This window comes from Triturus cristatus, chromosome 5_1 (assembly GCF_964204655.1).
Source record: "Triturus cristatus chromosome 5_1, aTriCri1.1, whole genome shotgun sequence".
NCBI classification, from domain to species: Eukaryota; Metazoa; Chordata; class Amphibia; order Caudata; family Salamandridae; genus Triturus; species Triturus cristatus.
Window position 1 is genome coordinate 1,019,534,147 of NC_140587.1, and position 21,194 is coordinate 1,019,555,340.

At 51.8% G+C, this 21,194-nt stretch overlaps 1 protein-coding gene across 2 annotated transcripts in view; it reads right to left on the minus strand.

The window, feature by feature from the left end:
* TRIO (trio Rho guanine nucleotide exchange factor) overlaps positions 1 to 21,194 on the minus strand; it is a 4,621,980-nt gene that overhangs the window by 1,315,262 nt on the left and 3,285,524 nt on the right. For both annotated transcript variants that reach the window (XM_085606120.1, XM_085606121.1), the window contains exon 42: positions 19,532 to 19,621. In XM_085606120.1, coding sequence (XP_085462246.1) covers positions 19,532 to 19,621 — 90 coding nt within the window. The remainder of the gene's footprint in view (positions 1 to 19,531; positions 19,622 to 21,194) is intronic.

Here is a 21,194-nt window from a genome sequence, read left to right on the forward strand (position 1 = left end):
ATTGCTCCAAAGATCTGGAACTCCTTATCTCCTGGGATACGTGGAATCTCCTCCTTTACCGCCTTCAAAAAAGAAGTAAAAATACTCCTTTTGAACAAATTCACGTCCTAAGACTGAATTCTAGGTTGACCGCGAGTCTCCTACATGATCTATATTTTACTGCCTACCTCTTGTGTATTGAAGGAGAATATTATATGTATGTTTATGACCTCAACCACCTGAATGTTTAATAACCATGTATTATGTTTTGACTACTGGTCACATATGTTATCCATACACTATATACCTCTTTTGTGTGAAATGATGACCATCATATGCTTGCATACTACCTAATCTCTTTTGTTTAATAACTGTATACTGTAAAGTGCTCTGATAACCTCGTGGGTCACGTTCGCGCTATATAAAACCTTATAAATAAATCCCAGGAGGGACGTGTCTGTCACTACTGTGTACTCCGGTTGGGGAAGGAAGTGGGATATGTCGCTGACCCAATGCTGGTTCGTGAGCCACCACTGCAAGTCCTATGCAGTGCCCTCCGAGATCTGGACGTAGTCGGGCAGGTTTCCCCGATGCTGCGTCCACTGGAACTTCAAGTCCCACTGCAGAGCCCGCATATGCCATCTGGCATGATAGATCAGAAGGATGCAGGAGGCCATGAGGCCCAGCAGCCTCAGGGTCTTCCTGACCAAAACCCAGGACCAAGGCCGAAAGATCGGAATCATAGCCCGAATGTCCCGAACTCGCTGTTCGGGAGGATAAACCCGAAACTGCGCCGTATCCAGAACCGCTCCAATGAAGAGGAGCTTCTGGGAGGGAATCAGGTGCGACTTCGGCACGTTGATGGAAAAACCCAGCAAATCCAGGAGGTCGGCCGTAGTCTGGAGGTGGGAGACGACTGCCTGGGGCGAGCCCGCCTTCAACAGCCAGTCATCGAGATAGGGGAAGACTGAAACCCCTGATCTGCGCAGATGAGCTACGACCACCGCTATCACTTTCGTGAACACCCGAGGGGTGCTGGTAAGTCCGAAAGGGAGCACGGTGAACTGAAAGTGCCCGTGGATTACCGTGAACCATAGGTAACTTTGGTGGGCCGGCAGGATGGGGATATGAAAATAAGCATCCTGCAAGTCCAAGGCTACCAGTCAGTCTTGCGGGTCTAGGGCAGTCAAGACCTGAGCAAGCCTGAGCATCTTGAACTTCTCCTTCCGGAGGAAGCGATTGACGTTCCGGAGGTCTAAGATAGGACGCAGGCCCTTCTCCTTCTTTGGAACCACGAAGTAGAGGGAATAACAAACACGACCTACTTCTGGCGTTGGAACGTGCTCGAGGGCCCCCTTGGCCAAGAGGGCCGCAACTTCCTGCTGGAGAAGTGCCAAGTGATCCCCCGACATGCGGTGGTACTGAAGTGGCATGGCTGGAGGGAGTAGCCCCCTCGGACTATTTGCAGAACCTACCTGTCCGAGGTGATGGTGCGCCAGTGGGGAAAGTGATGGCGAATCCTGCCACTGTCTGGTGGGCCTGGAACACCGGACTAGGAAGGTTTTGAGGTGGCGGAGGCAGGGGTGGATTGACTCACACGCTGTCCTCTGGACACACCACGATGGGTCGTACGTCCGCTGCTGCGCTGAGACTGCGGCTGCGCAAGCTTGCGGGCCTGAAAGAAACGCGCTTGGGCGCCTCGACCATGACCTCGAAAGGAGCAAAAAGCGGACCCTGAGGGAGTATGCGTGGTGGCGAGACCCAAGGACTGGGCCGTAGCCCGAGAGTCCTTAAAGTGTTCCAAGGTGCTATCCGTCTTGTCACCAAAGAGGCGTGTGCCATCAAAAGGCATGTCCAACAAAGTGTTCTGGACATCCACGGAGAAGCCAGTATTTCTGAGCCAAGCATAACGGCGTAGCGTCACCGTTGTGGAAAGTGCCCTGCTGAGGGAATCGGCTGTGTCAAGCCCACAACGGATGGTAAATTTCTCCGCCTCTCCCATATGGCCACCCCATCCCAGGAGGGACGCATCCGTCACTACGACATGCTCCGGTTGGGGAAGGGAGAGGCTTCTGCCCATGACCCAATCGGGGTCCGTGAGCCACCACTGCAACTGCTGTGCAGTGCCCTCCGAGATCAAGACATGGTCGGACAGGTTGCCGTGATGCTGGGCCCACTGAAACTTCAGGTCCCACTGCAGAGCCCGCATGCGCCGCCTGGCGTAATGCACTAGTAGGATGCAGGAGGCCATCAGCCCCAGAAGCCGCAACACTAGCCTGACCGAAACCCAGGATAGAGGCTGAAAGATGGGAATCAGGGCCTGAAAATCCCGGACCCGCTGTTCCGGTGGATAGACCCGGAACTGCGCCGAATCGAGAACTGCTCCGATGAAGAGGAGCGTCTGAGAGGGACTCAAGTGTGACTTCGGCACGTTGATACTGAATACTGAAATATTTGTAGAGCGCACGAATGCCGAGGCGTCTTGGCGCTATAGAGACATTGAGAGCGGTGGAAGCAGATCTCAGTAGGAAGAAAAAAGCCAGGTCTTTAATGCCTTTCTGAAACATTGTTTGGATTTTTGTGAGCGCAGGTGAGAGGGCAGAGAATTCCATAATCTAGAGGCCTGGTGCGAGAAGGACCTGCCACCCCACCGCGCTCTTCTAATTCTTGGGTGGCATATCAGATCATGATTGGCTGACCTTAATGTACGCGATGGTACATAGCGAGGAAGAAGTTTGGACAGGTCATCTGATCCTGTGCCATACAGGGATTTATGTACCAGGCAGAGAGCCTTGAATTGTATTCTGGCTCTAACTGGCAGCCAGTGAAGTTCCCTGATGGCTTTTGACGTTGGATGACGGTAGGGCAGGTTGAGCAGAACCCTAGCGGCGGCATTTTGAATTGCCTGGAGTTTGTTAATTTGTTTTTCCCCTGTGTCCAAGTAGAGTGCATTACAGTAATCCACTCGGGACATTATCAGTGCGCCCATTACAGTCTTTTTTAAAGTAGTAGGAATCTAGGGTAAAATTTTTCTAAGAATCTTGATGGTGTAAAAGCAAGTTGAGGTGATCTGGTTGATCTGCGCTTTACAGGAGAGATCTTTATCAACCAGGAAACCGAGATTTCTGACTTTGTCAACCGGATTAGGGCAGGCGCCTGCCTCCTGAGGCCACCATAGGCTGCTCCAGACAGGTGGTTTTTGACCAAATTCGATTATCTCGGTTTTATCCGCGTTTAATTTTAGGAAGTTACAGCTCATCCAATTTTTCACATCAAGAAGGCAGTTTTTGAATCGTACTGCCGTGGCTTCGATGGTCTGGGATACTGACACTACAATTTGAGTGTTGTCGGCGTAGGACACTAATTGTAGGCCATGAGATTGAATTAGGGCAGCTAAAGGAGTGACATATAGGTTAAAAAGGGTGGGCGATAATGCCGAGCCCTGAGGGACCCCGCCAGGAATGGTTGACGGTATCAAATGCCGCTGTAAGATCTAGTAGGATCAGGGCTGTTCTGCTGCCCTCGTCCATTTTCATTCGAATGTTTTCTGTGGCCATGATTAGAGCGGTCTCTGTTGAGTGGAAGGGACGAAATCCATGTTGAGAGGGATCTAGGAGCTTGTTTTGGTCAACATATTTCATCATTTCTTGATTCATAGCTTTTTCAAGAATTTTAGCTGGCAGGGGCAGGCAGGATATTGGCCGGTAATTCTTAAGTACCGTTGGATCTAATGAATCCTTCTTGAGGGTCGGACGAATACATGCTTTTTTCCAGCATTTGGGGAAATCACCAGACAAGATGATGTTATTTAGTAGAGGGGTCAGAAAAGCTGCCACCGTCTGTGGAATCAGGTGTAGAATGCGTGGCGGGCATGGATCTAATGGGGACCCTGACTTCATCTGTGCAATTAAATCTGCCACCCGAGTTTCCTCTAGCAGCGGAAAGCAAGGATAGGTAGGCCCTGTCAGGTGGACAGTGTCTTTGTAGTCATTGGGTATAATCAGTGCAGATGAGCTCAGATCATCGTACACATTCTGCACCTTTTGCTGAAAGAAGGTTGCAATATTGGTAACGAAGTTCTGATCCGGATTAAAAACAGTATCACGGGGGCTCTTGGTCAGATGCGTAACCGTTTTAAATAGCTCTCTGGTAGTATTAGTGGCTGTCTGAATTTTGTTTGTGAAATATACTGACTTGGCCTGAATTATTGCTGACTTGTACTCTTGTAGGGCTTTTGTGTATACGGATTTGTTTAGGGTACTATAATCCGAACGCCACAACCGCTAAAGTCGTCGACATTTCATTTTTATATGTTTCACCTCTGCGGAATACCACAGTGCAGTTGCTGATCGCCTTCGTGCTTTTTTTATTTCAGCAGGCGCCAGCTGATTAACTGCCTGACTAATCCAATTTTGAAATTCAATTGCTCCCTTATTAGTGTTACCAGAACCAAGGGGGGGGGGGGGATTATTCGAGAGTGTGTCAGCTAGGCTGATGGGTTCAAGTTTATTCCATGGGTGGGTTTTTTCAGGAAGTGAGCATCCTCTTCGATGATTAGTCAGGTTATTTTGAGGTAAGTTAAAAAAGATGGCACTGTGATCCGACCAAGGGACTGCTAAAATAGAGGTGACATTAATATGGCTATTGTTGGTAAAAATGCCATCAAGAGTGTGGCCCGCCGTGTGGGTGGGGCCAGATATTAACTGATTCATGCCAAAACTGAGAAAGTTGTCTATTAAGGTGGCTGATTCAGAGTCATTATTTGCTTCTAAGTGAAAGTTAAAATCACCCAAGATAGTGTAAGAAGCAGAATCCGATGTGGATTCAAGAAAAGTGAGCAATGCCGTAGTGAATGGTGCTCTCAATCCGGGGGGGCGATACACAAGGAGGCCTGTGAATATTAGGCAGTTGTTGCTTTTGATTTTGAAGCTCATGGCTTCTGCTTCTAGACCCGGTTCTGATAGTGAGAGCACTTTTAAATGGGATTTATAAATAATCCCAATGCCACCCCCCACTGCTCCTGACCTATTTAAGAACTCTACCAGGTATCCTTCCGGAACTGCATCATTCCAGTCTGGTCCTGAGATTTCAGATGCCCATGTTTCTGTTAGAAACATCAGATCTATAGTATGATCTGTGATGAGAGTAGAAATTTCATGTTTATGTTTTGGCATGGATCTGGTGTTCAACAAAATACACTTTAAAGAGCTATTCCGGCTCGTCGGGCGGCTGGTTCCACAGTAGCCGTTAATTTTGGGCTGTGGGCAGGTGTAGGTATCGAAACAATCAGGTGGGGTACTAAGATTGCGAGGTTGAGGCGGGGGGTTGTTAAACCTTAGTCGTTCACAGGAGTCACAGCTAAATGAAGAAGGGAGGTCGGCTACATTTATCGTGTGCATCCGAGTGCAGCGGAACTGATTCAGTTCTAACAGTTGGGTGTTAGAGTATTGGAGAAGCTGGGTAGAATTAAGAAGGCCAGGGTCTCTGGCGCTAGGCGCGAATCTGGCGCGGGCGGGCGCAGACGGGCTTGCCTTTGGCGCGCCTTCGGCGCGCCGCCGGCGCGCCCGCTGCGCACATCCGCTGCGCTCCCTATAGAGGGGGGCCATTTTATGCTGTAGTGCGAGGGAGGGGCCGAAGACTGGACCGCTGTTAAGATTCACCCCCAAGATGGCGGAAGCAGAGGCGAGTCTCACCCCCAGCAGCGTCTACTCAGCTGCTAAGGAGCAAGAAGCCTAAGCAGGTAAGCACCAAATGGCGGTATGAGAAAGCGGTAACTCCCAATGGTTTAGGATTAAAAAAACAGTCTATGTGCCCAAGAGTATATACAGTGAATTAAAAATACAGCGATTACAATCCTTACAAACAGCATACAGTCCCGGCTTTCCGCCTCAGGACGCACTTCACACAGCGCTCTTAGTCAGCGGAGTGGGAGGGAAGTGGAGGATTTATGCTGTAGTGCGAGGGAGGGGCCGAAGACTGGACCGCTGTTAAGATTCACCCCCAAGATGGCGGAAGCAGAGGCGAGTCACACCCCCAACAGCGTCTACTCAGCTGCTAAGGAGCAAGAAGCCTAAGCAGGTAAGCACCAAATGGCGGTATGAGAAAGCGGTAACTCCCAATGGTTTAGGATTAAAAAAACAGTCTATGTGCCCAAGAGTATATACAGTGAATTAAAAATGCAGCGATTACAATCCTTACAAACAGCATTCAGTCCCGGCTTTCCGCCTCAGGACGCACTTCACACAGCGCTCTTAGTTGATGGAAAATCCCAGCAAATGCAGGAGATCCGCCGTAGTCTGGAGGTGGGAGACGACTGTCTGGGGCGAGCCCGCCTTCAACCACCAGTCGTCGAGATAGGGGAAGACTGGAACCCCTGATCTGCGCAGATGAGCTGCGACCACCGCCATCACTTTCGTGAACACCCGAGGGGCACTGGTGAGGCCGAAGGGGAGCACGGTAAACTGAAAGTGCTCTTGGCCCACCGTGAACCACAGGTAACGCCGGTGGGCCGGCAGGACGGGGATGTGGAAATATGCGTCCTGCAAGTCCAACGCTACCATCCAGTCTCCAGGGTCTAGGGCAGCTAAAACCTGAGCCAAAGTTAACATCTTGAACCTCTCCTTCGGAGGAAGGCATTGACGTTCCTGAGGTCCAAGATAGGGCGTAGGCCCCCTTTGCCCTTCTTGGGAACCAGAAAGTAGTGGGAATAACAACCACGACCTACTTCTGGGCTCGGAACGCGCTCGACGGCCCCCTTGGCCAAGAGGGACGAAACTTCCTCGTGGAGACGATTCAAATGATCCCCCGAGATACGGTGGTGCTGCGGTGGCATGGCTGGAGGGGTCGTCTCGAAGGGGAGGGAGTAGCCCCTTCGGACGATTTGCAGCACCCACCTGTCCGATGTGATGGACCGCCAGTGGAGGAGGTGATGGCGAACTCTGCCGCCCACTGGCGTGGAATGGGCCTGAAAGCTCGGACTAGGAAGGCTTTGAGGCGGATGCTGCCGGGGTGGATGTGGGCTGACCTCGTCGACCTCCAGATCCGCCTCGGCGGAAACCACGTCCGCGACCGCGCGCAGGTTGGTTCTGCGGCTGGTGGCTAGGCGTACGTGAGGAGGCACCCCTTCCTTGGCCACAAAAGGGGCGAAAGGCGGAAGTTTGCGACCGCGGGGCCGAGAGGCCCAAGGACTTGGCCGTAGCCCGGGAGTCCTTAAAGCGGTTCAGCGCACTGTCCGCTTTCTCGCCAAAAAGGCGAGTGCCATCAAAGGGCATGTCCATGAGAGTGCTCTGGACATCACCCGAAAATGACGTGGACCGCAGCCAAGCGTGACGTCTAAGCGCCACTGTGGTAGAAATGGCCCTACCCAGCGAGTCCGTGGTGTCAAGCCCACATCGTATAGCATGTCGCGCGGCATCCCTCCCATCGGCCAGAGCCTGGGTAAGTCGTGTCCGGACCTCCTCCGGACACAGGGGCAGCGCGTCCTCCACCGCATCCCACAGAGAGTGGGAATAACGGTCCAAGAGACAAGCGGTGTTCAAAGACCGCAGGCCCAAACTAAGGGAGGAGAACAGCTTCTTGCCAAACTGTTCTAGTCTCTTGGAATCCCGGTCCGGCGGGGCGGTCGGGAAAGAGGATTGGGAGGTGGAGGCCTGGATAACCAGGCTCTCAGGGGTAGGGTGTTGGGACAGAAAACTGGGGTCGCCCGGAGCAGGGCGGTGGCGCCTGGCAACGTTCCTGTCCACAGGAGGGACTGTGGAGGGCTTGGACCAGGTGCCCTGCAGAACGTCAATGAGGGCCTCATTGAATTGCAGCAGAGGCTCAGTGGAGCGTGCTGCAGACTGAAGCACCTCAGTGAGGACGTTAGTCCTCACAGCCACGGCAGGCAGCTCGAGTCCAAGGGCTGCGGCCGCCTTGCGCAGCACCACAGAGAAAGCAGCGCCCTCCTCCGAAGCCACAGTCGGAGGAGAGACGAATCCAGTGTCTGGAGAGGTATCCAGGCCACTGGCCTCCCCCAGTTCATCTGCCCAGTCCTGGGACAGTTGAGCCTGAACGGCCATAGGATCCTCGGATCCCTCCCAGTTGTCCCCATCATCCGATTCCTGGTATACAGGAGGAAGGTACGGAGCCGGACGGGAGACATAGTGTGTCTCTAGCGGCGCCGAACGCGGCGTCCATCGACGCCATAGCGGCGCCGGGTCCGGAGTGGGACTGAACTGGGGCCCGACGTCGAGCGGAGTCGGCGTCGGCGTCGGGGGTGGTACCGGTGTCGACGCCGGCGGAGGAGGCGTGACGAGGTCGACCGGCGTCGGCAGGGACTCGGGAACGGGTCCCTCGGGCGCTTGCGGCGTCGAGGCAGTCGACGGCGCCGGGGCCGGAGCCACCGGCAGGCAAGGCAGCCCTGTCGGGTCCGCGGGGCCCGAAGGCGCGCCAGCGGGCGCCGACGGCGGGGCCAGGCTCCTCATGGCCGAGAGGAAGGCACTGACCTCCGCCGGCGTCGCGTCAGTCCCAGGGACCGGCGGGTATGGGGACGTGCGCGGTGCCTGCGGCTCCGTCGGAGCCGCGGGGGTGGAACCACCCTGACCCTCGGCCGAGTCGCGCGATTGGCGAGGGGAGTCCGAAGAGCGGTGTCGCCTCTTGGACTTCTTGGAATGCTTCGACTTACCCGAAGACTTGGATCCCGACGACCGATGGTGACGTCGGCTGCGGCTCCGCGACCGATCCTTGGACCTCCTCCTGGACCGGGATCGAGCGGCGCGCGGAGCCGAGTGGCGGATCTCGAGAAGCTTACGGGACCGCTCCCGTCTAGCCTTCGAGGTCAGGGCCTTGCAGTCGGAACACGACTCCGCGTCGTGGTCGAGGCCCAAACAGTAAAGGCACCGGCGGTGATGGTCCGTAACCGACATCAGGCGGCTACAGTCAGCAAAGACTTTAAAACCAGGCATCCTACCGGCACCGGAGTCGATTGACAAGATCAAAAAAGATCGAAAATGTTAGTCAAAAAGTGACTAAAAGGGGTAGCTCTCCCGGATCTGCGCTTACTGGCGCGGAAAAAAGAAGAACTGACGTCAGCGCGCGAGGGCGGCGTCTAAGTACTCCGACGACGTCATTCCGGCGCACGACGCCGACGACGGACGCGGAGCCGCAGACGACGCCTAGCGACGCGCAAGGGGTATTGCTGACGAAAAATCTTCCGGATCCAGTCTGACGCCTGGGGATATTCTAAGGTGAGGAATCTAACTAACGTGTTTCTTTCAGATACCTTGTTTAAGGGAAAGAGCACTAGCACTGGGGACGTGGTTAGCATTAACCTAGGGCACTTTAGTCAAATAACAGTCGAAATGTAGGGGTGACCATATCAAAAAGGGGCACTTTCCTACACCACTGGTGTGGAATACTAGGGCCCTGAAAGGGGAAAGCCCTGTCCCTAGAAATCCAAGCACAGAGCAGGGAGGGTGGGTGGGTCGGTAAGGAATCTGCAGCTAGATAGTCTCTACAAGATAAGGCGTTACCGAAGGCAAGAAACTTTTCATCTGACAGAGACGTCTAGCCGCAGAGTCCTTGCCTTCAAATCGATACCTAAGCAATACCTCCCAAGGGGTGGGACTGCTGACCAATTTCACACAAGTAAGTCCTGCAGGACTGAACGGGCAAAATGCCCATCTCTACAGACCTGACTATCCAGCCAGTAGTGCTTGGTAAACGTGTTCAAGGAAGTCCACGTTGCCGCCTGGCAGATGTCCAGGACCGGAACTCTGTGAGCTAACACAGGGGTTGCAGCTTTAGATCTGGTGGAATGAGCTTGCAAATCTTCAGGGTATTGTTTTTTAGCTAAAGTGTAGCCGATCTTTATAAAGAGCACAATCCATTGGGAGATGGTCCACTTTTGCATGGTTCGTCCATTCTTAGCTCTGACATAGCCCATGAAGAGCTGGTCATCCACCCGGAACTCGTGTGTGGTCGAGGTAGAATGACAAGCTCTTTTTGGGTCCAGACAGTGAAGTTGCTCTTCTGCCATGGAGGGATGAGGCAGAGCATAAAAAGGAGGCAGAGTGATGGTTTGGTCAACATGAAATGGAAATAGTGACCACTTTTGGAAGAAAGGAAGTCCTCGTACGAAGCACCAGCTTGTCTGGGTAGATGTTCAGATAAGGAGGCTTGGATGACAAAGCCTGAAGCTCACTGACCCTCCAGGCAGATGTTATTGCCACCAAGAAGGCCGTCTTGATGGTAAGGAGCCTGAAAGGACAGTTGTGTAAGGGCTAAAAACGAAGCACATCAGGAACATCAGGACCAGATTAATGAAGCATAATGAAGGGAGAAGCAGGAAATATATCTTGCAAACCTTTCAAAAACCTATGCACAATAGGGGATTGGAAAAGGGAAGTTTGGTCAGGCAAATGGAAAAAGGCAGATATAGCAGAAGTATATCCCTTAACTGTGCACAGAGCAGAGCCCTGCTGGGCAAGCGAAAGAACAAACAGGGGAGCAGTAAGAGTCAACTTGTTTCTCTTGACACCATGCCACAAACATGCCCCTACTGCAGGCATCTACCGTGTTGGTGGAGGGACGCCTGGCTGCCAGAATACCATAGCAGACTTCGTGCGGAAGGTCGAAAGCTGTCAACTGCTGCTGCTCAATCTCCACACGAGAAGGCGGAGCGTTGACAGGTTTGGGTGGAGAACCCTCTCCTGCTGCTGCGTTAGAAGATCCTCCCAAAGGGGCAGCCTGATCAGAGGACCGATGGTCATGCTCAACAGCTCAGGATATAAGAGTCTCCGTGCCTAATCTGGAGGCAAAAGGATGACGTGGGCCCGTTCACTCTTGATCATCTTGAGAACTCTGGGCTTGATCTTTTTGAGAACTCTGGGCAGTATTGGTGTTAGAAATGGGGTTTCTGTTTGGCTAGGGTATGCACCTAAACCAGGCAGAACCCACCACTCTAGTCAGGGCAAGTCAATTACACACCAAAGTTAACCCTCTGGTAGTTTTGCGCAGAGTAGATAGACTTAACATCAGAGGCAATGTGTAAAGCGTTTGCGCAACCAAATCATACAGTCAAACTATGACTACACCACAAAAGAGACTCCACACAGGATTATATGAAAACATAGTATATATTGCACATTAAACCAAACACCAATACAACATGAACCATAAAAACTATGCATATTATCCAAATCCTGAGATAGTATTCATTGTCCTGGACAGAGCAAGAACCAACATGACATACATTATGACCTCAGTGAAGACTTAGGGCATGAAATGCAACAGTTTATGAAATAAAAGCATGAACCATCACAAGTGCAAGAACGCAAATCAAATTATGAAAAGGCACATGAATTACCAACTGTCACCAGATTACCATAAATACTTTGTAAGTGAGGCAGGAGTCACGTATCGCACAAGATGCAGAGAGCCAACACTGCATAAATATCACTTAACATACTCCCCAATATTTCAGGGCGGCACTCTTAACGCAGGATATTAAATGCATCAAGAAAGGTAGGGCACAGCACACCTACCTGCCTACTACACTCTATAAGGTAAGCTCTTTGTCAAAGGACTAGCCCCTGGCCTTGCTCGCCTTGAAACATTTCAAAAGCGGAGTCAGCTTTGTCCACAAACAGGCATGCTCTGTCGAATGGAAGGGACATGAAGTTAGCCTACATATCCGAAGAGAAGCTAGAGGTCCACAGCCAGACATGTCACCTTATGGAGACAGAGGACCCCATGGTGCACAACATAAAATCGGTGGTGTCCAGGCTGGATTTCATAATTGATGAGATGCATTTAGTTCGTGTCTCACAACCTCCTGAAAGTGGGTGCTCATGTCCTCTGGGACGTGGGGGCTACTCAGCTGAGCCTTGTTTCATAAGATATGCGTGTACTGCACCAAAAGACAGGTAGCATTTAAGGAGAGAAAAGGTAGATCTCATGGTGCAGGATGGTAGCGTCATGCCACCAGCCTACTGACCAGTACTGAGGTGGACTTCTCCCAGACTGACATGCCCGGGGAAAGCAAAACCTGCATCATCCTGGTGCGGCAGGAAGATGAACTTGGTGAGGACATTAGTTTGGACATCCTCAGTTGGGAGCTGAAACTTTAGCGCTTCAGCAGTTTTTTGACCTTGGAGTGGAAGGACATAACTTCTGGAATGGGAGGCCATGTAGGGAGACCCGTCTCCATGCCTGGTTTGGTGTCCAGTCCACTGGCTGATGAGAAGCATGCCAGCTCGTAGGTTTGATCTTCCCCCATTTTCATAATTTTAGGCATAAAGATTCAAAACATCAAAGTAATTAATTGCCATTCGGTGAAGGTTGGGGTTCAAAGGTGTGAAGGTTCTTGTCATTGAGCCAGGTTTCTACTGTAGCTTGTTTGCTCTCCTTGCCAAATGCTTGGTTGGGTTGTTGGTCATTGGTTGGGTTGAGCTTCTGGTGGCGTAGGATGATTTGCACGCAGAGTTTGAGATGTGGGATGTTGAAAGCAGAGGAGACTTTCAAGAGATTGGTGAATCCTGATGCTGTTATCTGAAAGCAAAACACCAAGAAGCTCCAAATAAAGGTTTGAATATGCCAAGAGATCATATGGAACCCTGGGAGACTCCACAGGTGACAGGGATCGTTTGTGACATGGAGGTAACCATGTGAAGAAACTTGTATCTGTTGGGAAGGTAGAAGGAGAACCAGTGAAGGACATTGCCGGCACATCCCATTTGAGGACTCCAGGGTACTCATGAGGGTGAAATGGTCCACTGTGTCGAAAGCAGCTGGGAGGTCCAGCAATATCAAGAGGTAGGATTCATAATCATTTGTGGTCTTTCTACGATGTGTAAGTTAACTGTCTTCATGCTGGACAGTGTACTGAAGTAGCTGCACAGCAGACACCACTGATGCGATCTTGGAGTTGAAGTTACTCTGCTTTTTCAATGATCCTGCTGATGAATGGTAAGTAAGTGATGGGTCAGTAGCTGATGAGATCATCAGGGCCTAGAGAAGGTTTCTGTAGGAGGGGGAGGATCTGGCCAGCTTTGACCATATCTGGAAAGATGCTTTGAGTGTAGGAGGCATTGACAATGCTAAACAGGGGTAACATGGAGAGAGCTTTGATGAAGGGCGGTAATAGGATGATATCTTCATAAAAAGTGACTTCGAGGGAGTTGAGCAGGTCAACGAAATCTAGGAGAAAGAGGGATTTGAAGGCTTACCATTGAGGGATTTTACAGAAAGGGTTGGGTGTAAGAATTGAAGCTGATTTAGTGCCGTCGATGTGCTGTTGATCTTCTGTATGTTTTCACTGAAGAAAAAGTTGATGGCACTGCACTTTTATGTGGAGAGAGGAATAGGTGGCTCTTACTGATGCAGTGCTTGGTTGTTTTGTACAGTGTTCTGCTTCTGTTGGTGGCTTCACTGATGGTGCTGGTGAACAAGTTACTTACCTTTGGTAACAATATATCTGTGAGAAACATTAGTTAGTGATAGATTCCTTACCTTAGAATTACCCGCAGGTGCCAGACTGGATCCAGAAAGTTTTCGTTAGCAGTACCCCTGCGTGTCGGAGGGTGGCGTTGTGCAGCTCCGCGTCCATCGTTGGCGTCGTGATCGCCAAGATGACGTTGCAGCAGCTACTTAGACGCCGCCCTCGCACGCTGATGTCAGTTCTGTACATGACTTTCCGTGCCAGGAACGCAGAGCCATGCAAGATACTGACCACTGGAGCATTGAAACTAGGGCCCTGAAAGGGATGACCTTAACCCTAGAAATCAGTTTGCAGAACGGGGAGGATGGGTGGGGCGGTAAGGAATCTATCACTACTAATGTTTCTTACAGATATATCGCTACCGAAGGTAAGTAACTTGTTCTTCTGAAAGAAACACCTAGTGATAGATTCCTTACCTTAGAATAGATACCCCAGCAATACCAACCCCGGTGGTGGGCCTGCGAACCAAGATCACACCAGAAAGTCCCGGAGAACAGGACGGCCAAAGAATCCGTCTCTCCAGACTCGGCGGTCCAAGCAATAGTGCTTAGTAAAAGTGTGCAACGAGGCCCACGTAGCTGCCTGACAGATGTCTTGTAAGGGGACACCACGTCCCAATGGGGGAACAACCTTTTCAACGCAACTTTTACAACGCACTACCATTACAACGAAACTGTTACAACGCGAGTGCATTGACAACGCAGGACATTACAACGCAAGTCTTTACATCGACTTGCACTAGATGGTGTGCTAACATTAAAAATAGTGTAGTTTACTATCCCAACACCTTCCCTACTGTTACGTGGACTGGAGTTGGAATAGTAAATTACACTTTTTTAATGTTAGCACGCCATCTAGTGCAAGTCGATGTAAAGACTTGCGTTGTAATGTCCTGCATTGTCAATGCACTTGCGTTGTAAAACTTTCGTTGTAACAGCATGCGTTGTAACAGCATGCGTTGTAACGTCATACATCCGTCCCAATGCCGTAGTAGCAGCTGTCGCCCTGGTGGAATGGGCGCGCAGCCCCACTGGAGGCTCCTTCTTCGCCAGAGAATAACAGGCTTTTATACACAAGATGACCCATCGGGAGAAAGTCCGCTTGTGTACCTTTCTTGGCGCCTACGTAGCCAACAAAGAGCTGGTCATCCACCCGGAACTGTTGTGTGCGATTCAGGTAAAATGAGAGCGCACGTTTTGGGTCCAGACGGTAGAACCTCTCTTCTTCTCTGGAAGGATGCGGAGGCGGAAAGAAGGTGGGCAAAGTGATGGTCTGCCTGATGTGAAAGGATGAACGTGTTCTGAGCACAACCTTGTCCGGATGGACAGACAGAAAAGGAGGTTTACAAGAAAGAGCCTGGAGCTCGCTCACTCTCCTGGCAGAGGTGATGGCAACCTGGAAAGCAGTCTTCAAAGTTAACAGACGAAGAGGACAGTTGTGAAGAGGCTCAAAGGAGCACACATTAAATATGTGAGAACCAGGTTCAAGTCCCACTGTGGCATTACGAAGGGAATAGGAGGGAAAAGATGAGTAATGCCTTTAAGGAATCTATTTACAACAGGGGACTTGAAAAGAGAGGGCTGATCAGAGAGCCTGAGCAAGGCCGAAATAGCAGAAAGATAGCCCTTGATAGTGCCCAGAGCAGAGCCCTGCTGGGTCAAAGAAAGAAGGAACAAAAGGACTTCTGAAAAAGGGGAAGAAAGGGGATCCACAGACTTTGCTGTGCACCATGCCACAAATTAGTTCCACCTGTAGGCGTATACCAACTTAGTGGAGGGACGCCTGGCTGCCAGAATGACATCACAGACTTCAGGAGGGAAGTCGAAAGGAATCAACTGCCACCGCTCAATCTCCACACAAAGAGGTGGAGACTGGACAGGTTCGGGTGGAGGACCATCCCCTGCTGTTGCGACAGAAGATCCTCCCGAAGAGGCAGTCTGATCGGGGGATCGATGGTCATACTGAGTAGCTCAGGCTATCAAACTCTTCGAGCCCAGTCCGGAGGCACAAGAATGACTTGGGCCTGGTCGCGCCTGATCTTCTTCAGCACTCTGGGCAGAAGTGGTATAGGCGAAAAGGCGTACAACAGACCGCAACTCCACTCGCGACGAAAAGCGTCGCCTAGCGAGTGCCGCCTTGGAAATTCCAATGCACAGAACTGCTGACATTGTGCGTTCTCTTCGGTGGCGAATAGATCTAACCAAGGCTCTCCACACTGTTAAAAGATACCTTGCGCCACGTCAGAGTGAAGACGCCATTCGTGATCCATCATGCACCTGTGGCTGAGTTCGTCCACCCTGGCATTTAGTGAACCTGCCAGGTTTTGAACCACCAGGGAAATGCCCTGATGTTCCAACCATGTCCAGAGGCGCAGAGCCTCTTGACATAGGGTCCACGACCCCACCCCGCCCTGTTTGTTGCAGTGGTGTAGTCTGTGAACACCTGCACTACACTCCCCTTCACAGAGGGAAGGAATGCCCTCAGTGCAAGTCGGATCGCCCGAAGCTCCAGAAGGTTGCTACGGAGCCTGGACTCCGCCGGAGACCAGAGGCCTCAGGGTCATTCTGACCGAAACCCGGGACCAGGGCTGAAAGATCAGAATCATAGTCCGAATGTCCCGGACACACTGTTCAAAAGGATAGAGCCGAAACTGTGCCGAGTCCAGAACCACTTCCATTAAGGGGAGCTCTTGAGAGGGAATCAGGTGCGACTTCGGCACACTGATGGAGAACCCCAGCTGATGCAGGAGGTCAGCCATAGTCTGGAGGTGGGAGACGACTGCCTGGGGCGAGCCAGCCTTCAACAGCCAGTCGTCGAGATAGGGGGACGACTGAAACCCCTGATCTGCGCAGATGAGCTGTGACCACCGCCATCACTTTCGTGAACACCCGTGGGATGCTGGTTAGGCCGAAGGGGAGCACAGTAAATTGAAAATGCTCCTGGCCTACCATGAACCGCAGGTAACGCCGGTGGGCCGGCAGGACGGGGATGTGGAAATAAGCGTCCTGCAAGTCCAAAGCTACCATCCAGTCTTGCGGGTCGAGGGCAGACAAGACTTGAGCAAGCTTGTCTGAACGTCCCTGAGATCAAAGATAGGACGCAGGCCCTTGTCCTTCTTGGGAACCATAAAGTAGTGGGAGTAGCAACCACGACCTACTTCTGGGACAGGAACGCGCTCGATGGCTCCCTTGGCCAAAAGAGCCGTAACTTCCTGCTGGAGAAGTGCCAGATGATCCTCCGACATGCGGTGGTAACAAGGTGGCATGGCTGGAGGGGTAGTCTCGAAGGGGAGGGAGTATCTGCAAAACACACCTGTCCGAAGGGATGGTGCGCCAGTGGGAGAGGTGATGGCGAATCCTGCCGCCCACTGACATTTGATGGGCCTGAAAGGTAGGACTAGGAAGGTTTGGAGGCTACTGCAGAGGGGGGGTTGGTGGACTGGCCTGCCCGCTGGCCCCCTTAACCACGACGCTGGTTCCCACGTCCCCGGCTGCACGAAGGTTGGGTACCTTACTGCGGCCCTGGGTAGGACATAGCGGGGCACCCCTTTCGTGGCCACGAAAGGGGCGAAAAGCAGACTGCGCCGGACGGGAGGAGAGGCCCAAGGACTTGGCCATAGCCCACGAGTCCTTGAAGCGCTCTAGGGCGTTGTGTGCTTTGTTGCCAAAAAAGCGACGGCCATCAAAGGGCATGTCCATTAAGGTGTTCTAGACATCCCCTGAAAAGCCACTGGACCTCATCCAGGCGTACCGACGAAGTGCTATCGACGTTGAAGTAGTCCTGTCCGGAGAGTCGGCGGTGTCCAGCCCACAACGGATCGTACACTTCGTTGCATCTCTCCCGGCGGCGACAGCCTGGGAGAGCACTGCCCGGGCCTCCTCCGGACACTGAGGCAGCACTTGCGCCACTGTATCCCGCACCGAGTGGTAATAATGGCCCAAGAGACATGCGGTGCGAATGGACCGCAGTCCTAAGCTGGCGGAAGAGAAAACTTTCTTCCCAAGATGGTCCAGCTTCTTGGATTCCCTTTCCGGTGGAGCGGTAGGGAAGGCGCTTATGGAAGTGGAGGCTTGGACCACCAAGCTCTTCGGGGTGGGGTTTGGAAGAGGAAAGTGGGGTCGGGCGGTGGCGTCAGGCGGTCATCCTGTCCATGGGAGCTCCCATGTTGGCCTGGACCAGGTGCCCAAAAGGATGTCAGTGAGGGCCTCATTAGACGGGAGTAGGGGCTCTGAAGAGCTCACTGCCGGTTGAAGCACCTCAGTCAGGAGGTTAGTCCTGACTGCCACCGTTGGAAGCTCGAGGATGAGAGCCTCGGCCGCCCTATGCAACACCACAGCGTATGACGTTCCCTCCTCCGTGGCCACGGTAGGAGGAGACAGCATGAAGAAGGTCGGGTGAAGTGTCAAGACCACTAGCATCCCCCAGTTCCTCTCTCCAGTCCTGTTCAGACTCTAGCTGGTCAGTTAAAGGGTCACCTTACCCCTCTCAGTCCTTCTCATCATCCTCTGGCTGCCACTGTGGTTGGAAATGGGCCCCAGAAGTGAACAGGGGCACGAAAACCCCACCCGGGGTCGGATTCGGCGTCGCTCGATGCCAGTACGGCGCAGAGTCCACATCAGGAAGGAGACTGGGGTCGACGCCGGCCGGGGGCCGACCGGTGTCGGGCACGGTAGTAGTGCGTTGGAAGTGGCGCCGGTGGAGGTGTAATAAGGTCACCCGGACCGATCCGGATCCAGGCCGGTATCCAAGGGGTGCCTGCGGCGCCAGAACCACCAGCAGCGAAGACCTAGGGCCCCCAACCGATTCCCCGGGGCCCGAAGGTGTGCCCAGTCTGCCAAAGATGGCATGCATCGCCTCGTAGAATGTACGAAGCTGGGCGGGGTCGCTCAGGGTCCCGGAAAGAGAGGGAAGCTTGGAGTCTACCCTTGAGCCTCCGCGCGCAGAGCTCCGGGAGTGACACCACCCAGGTGCCTCGTCGAGTCGGCCGACCGACGAGGAGAAGGTGAAGAGCGACGATGCTTCTTCGACTTCTTCTTATGCTTCGACTTACCCGACCCGGAGTGCGAAAACTTCGATAACTTCGAGCTGGACTGATGGTGACTCCGCGACTGGTCCCTCGACCTCCCTCTCAACCGGGACCTCGAACGGCACGGAGCCGACTGCTGTTGTTCAAGCAGCTTTCGGGACCGCTCCCACAAAGCCTTCGGCGTCAACAACTGGCAGTCGGAGCACGACTTGTTTTTTTTTTGTTGCATATTTATATAGCGCGAACTCGACCCGAAGGTATTGGAGCACTTTACATAGCACCGTATTTACATTACACATTCAGACACGGGGAGATTAAGTGATTTGCCCAGAATCACAGGATGTGGACGCGACCTCGAGGCTCGAACTCTGGTTTCCAGCACAAAAGTCGGCATCGTAGCCGACGGACCACATCCTCTCCATTGTGGTCGCGCTCCAGGCAAAAGAGGCACACGCGGTGGGGATCCGTCACCGACATCAATCGGGTACAGGAACCGCAGGCCTTAAAATCGGGCATCCCTCGAGCACCTGACAGGCCAATTTGTTTTAATCTCGATTGTTAAATACAACTGCAATCTGTCCAAACAACTTTATTTGGTCACATGTACTGTGACTGGCATGGCAGTGAGGAGGACCTCATGTGAGCAATGACCCTCCCCCACACTAAACAATGGTAATAAATAGCATAATATACTATGCACATCAGTATATATACTATTTTTTATGGGTGAAACAGTCTAAATGAACATATTAAAAATAATCTTACAAGTAGAAATGTATTGTTGTTTAATGACGTTCCTATACCGATTATAAAAATTGTTTAAATCAATTGCAGCAATCAAGATATACACAGCAAAATATCCATACATTATGTTAAAGCAGTTTCTATAGGGTAGCCAGAAGCAGTTAGAGAATTTCAATGTCTAGTGCCAAAATATGATTTTTGCAGTGACCAGATTCTTTTCTTAGTCGCTTAGCAGAAAGAGCCTTGCCATTTCCAATACTTGCCAACAAACAAGCTATTCCAATTCCCAGAATTATGCGACTCACCTCAAAATATGTATCAATGTATTCAGAAACAATGAGTTCCGACTTTGGTTTATTTTGGCAATAAACTATATACATGTGCAGCCTCCTCTCCTGTCAAGACAAGAAACCAAGTATTTAGTACGTATTTCCTATAACCACTGGTAGCAAAAATTCAGGAGAATCAAAAGCAGTAAATGCTCCAAGTCCAGAACAAAAGAACAAAAAGCAAGTACATGAGAGTGACAAAGCCCACCAGTGATAAGCAGTGTGTGGCCTCAGCCCTCTAAGTTTTTAGTATGGTTGACAAAAGGCTTTCAACTACAGACAGGTAAAAGCTGGCTGATAATCAACCCCAAAAAAGGGAAATATAAGTGACCCATTGAAAATCATGTAAACTTGCTATTAGAGTTAGCATTAACATTTTCTGCTACGTTAGTGTTGGAGGCTCGTGAAGAATAGTACAACTCAATTATCTAATCTTTTTAGCACATATTGGCTTTAGGGGGACTGGGCTGGGCTGCGGGTCCTGATGGGTGCTATGATTCGAGTCGAAGAGCCAGGTCTTAAGGTCCCTCCTGAATTGGGTTCAACGACGGGGAAAGCCTGAGGAGGAGAGCCAGGGCGTTCCAGGTTTTGGTGGCGAGGTAGGATAAGGATCTTCCTCCAGTTCTGGTTTTGTGGATCCGAGAGACGATGGCAAGGGCCAGTTCGGCAGAGCAGAGGTGTCTGGTGGGTACATAGAATGAGAGGCGGTGGTTCAGGTATGCTGGTCAAGCATCATGGAGGGCTTTCTAGGAGTGTGTGAGGAGCTTGAGCGTGACTCTTTTGTTGACTGGGAGCCAGTAGAGTTCTCACAGGTATTCGGAGATGTGGCTGAGGCGGGCGATGCTGGGGACCAGACTAGCTGCGGTGTTCTGAACGTTCTGTAGTTTCCTGAGGAGTTTCTGGGTGATGTCTGCATAGAGTTCGCACTCATAGCCGAGTCTGCTGCTGATGAGTGCCTGGGTGACTGTCTTTCTGGGCTCAGAGGGGATTAATCTGAAAATTTAACAAAGTAGGCAAAGAGTGTTCAAGTATTATGAGGAGACTTTATTGATATGGTTGTTCATCGTGAGCAAGGAGTCAAGTATGATGCAGAGGTTTCTTGCATGGTCAGTGGGTGTGAGGGGGGTTCCTAATGCAGCGGACCACCAGGAGTCTTCCCAGGCGAAGGTGTTGGGCCCCAGGATGAGGACTTGGGTCTTGTCCATGTTGAGCTTGAGGCAGATGTCTCTCATCCAGGTAGCGACAGCCTTCATCCCTTTGTGAAAGTTATTTCTGATGATTGTGGGCTGGTTGGTGGGGAAAGAGGATCAGCTGGGTGTCGTTGGCATAGGAGATAATGTTGAGGCTGTGGTTCCTGACTATGGCTGCGAGTGGGGCCATGTAGATGTTGAAGAGGGTGGGGCTCAGGGAGGAGCCATGGGGGACTCTGCAGCCGATCTCCATGGGTTCTGAGAGGACCGGTGGTAGTCTGACTTGCTGTGATCTCCCGGTGTGGAAGGAATGGATCCAGTCCAGTGCTTTGTTGCGGAGGCCTGCGTCGTGAAGTCTAGTGCTTAGGGTTCGGTGAGAGGCGGTGTCAAAGGCTGCCGAGAGGTCCTGGAAGATGAAGGCTGCTGTTTGTACCCGATCGAGAAGGGAG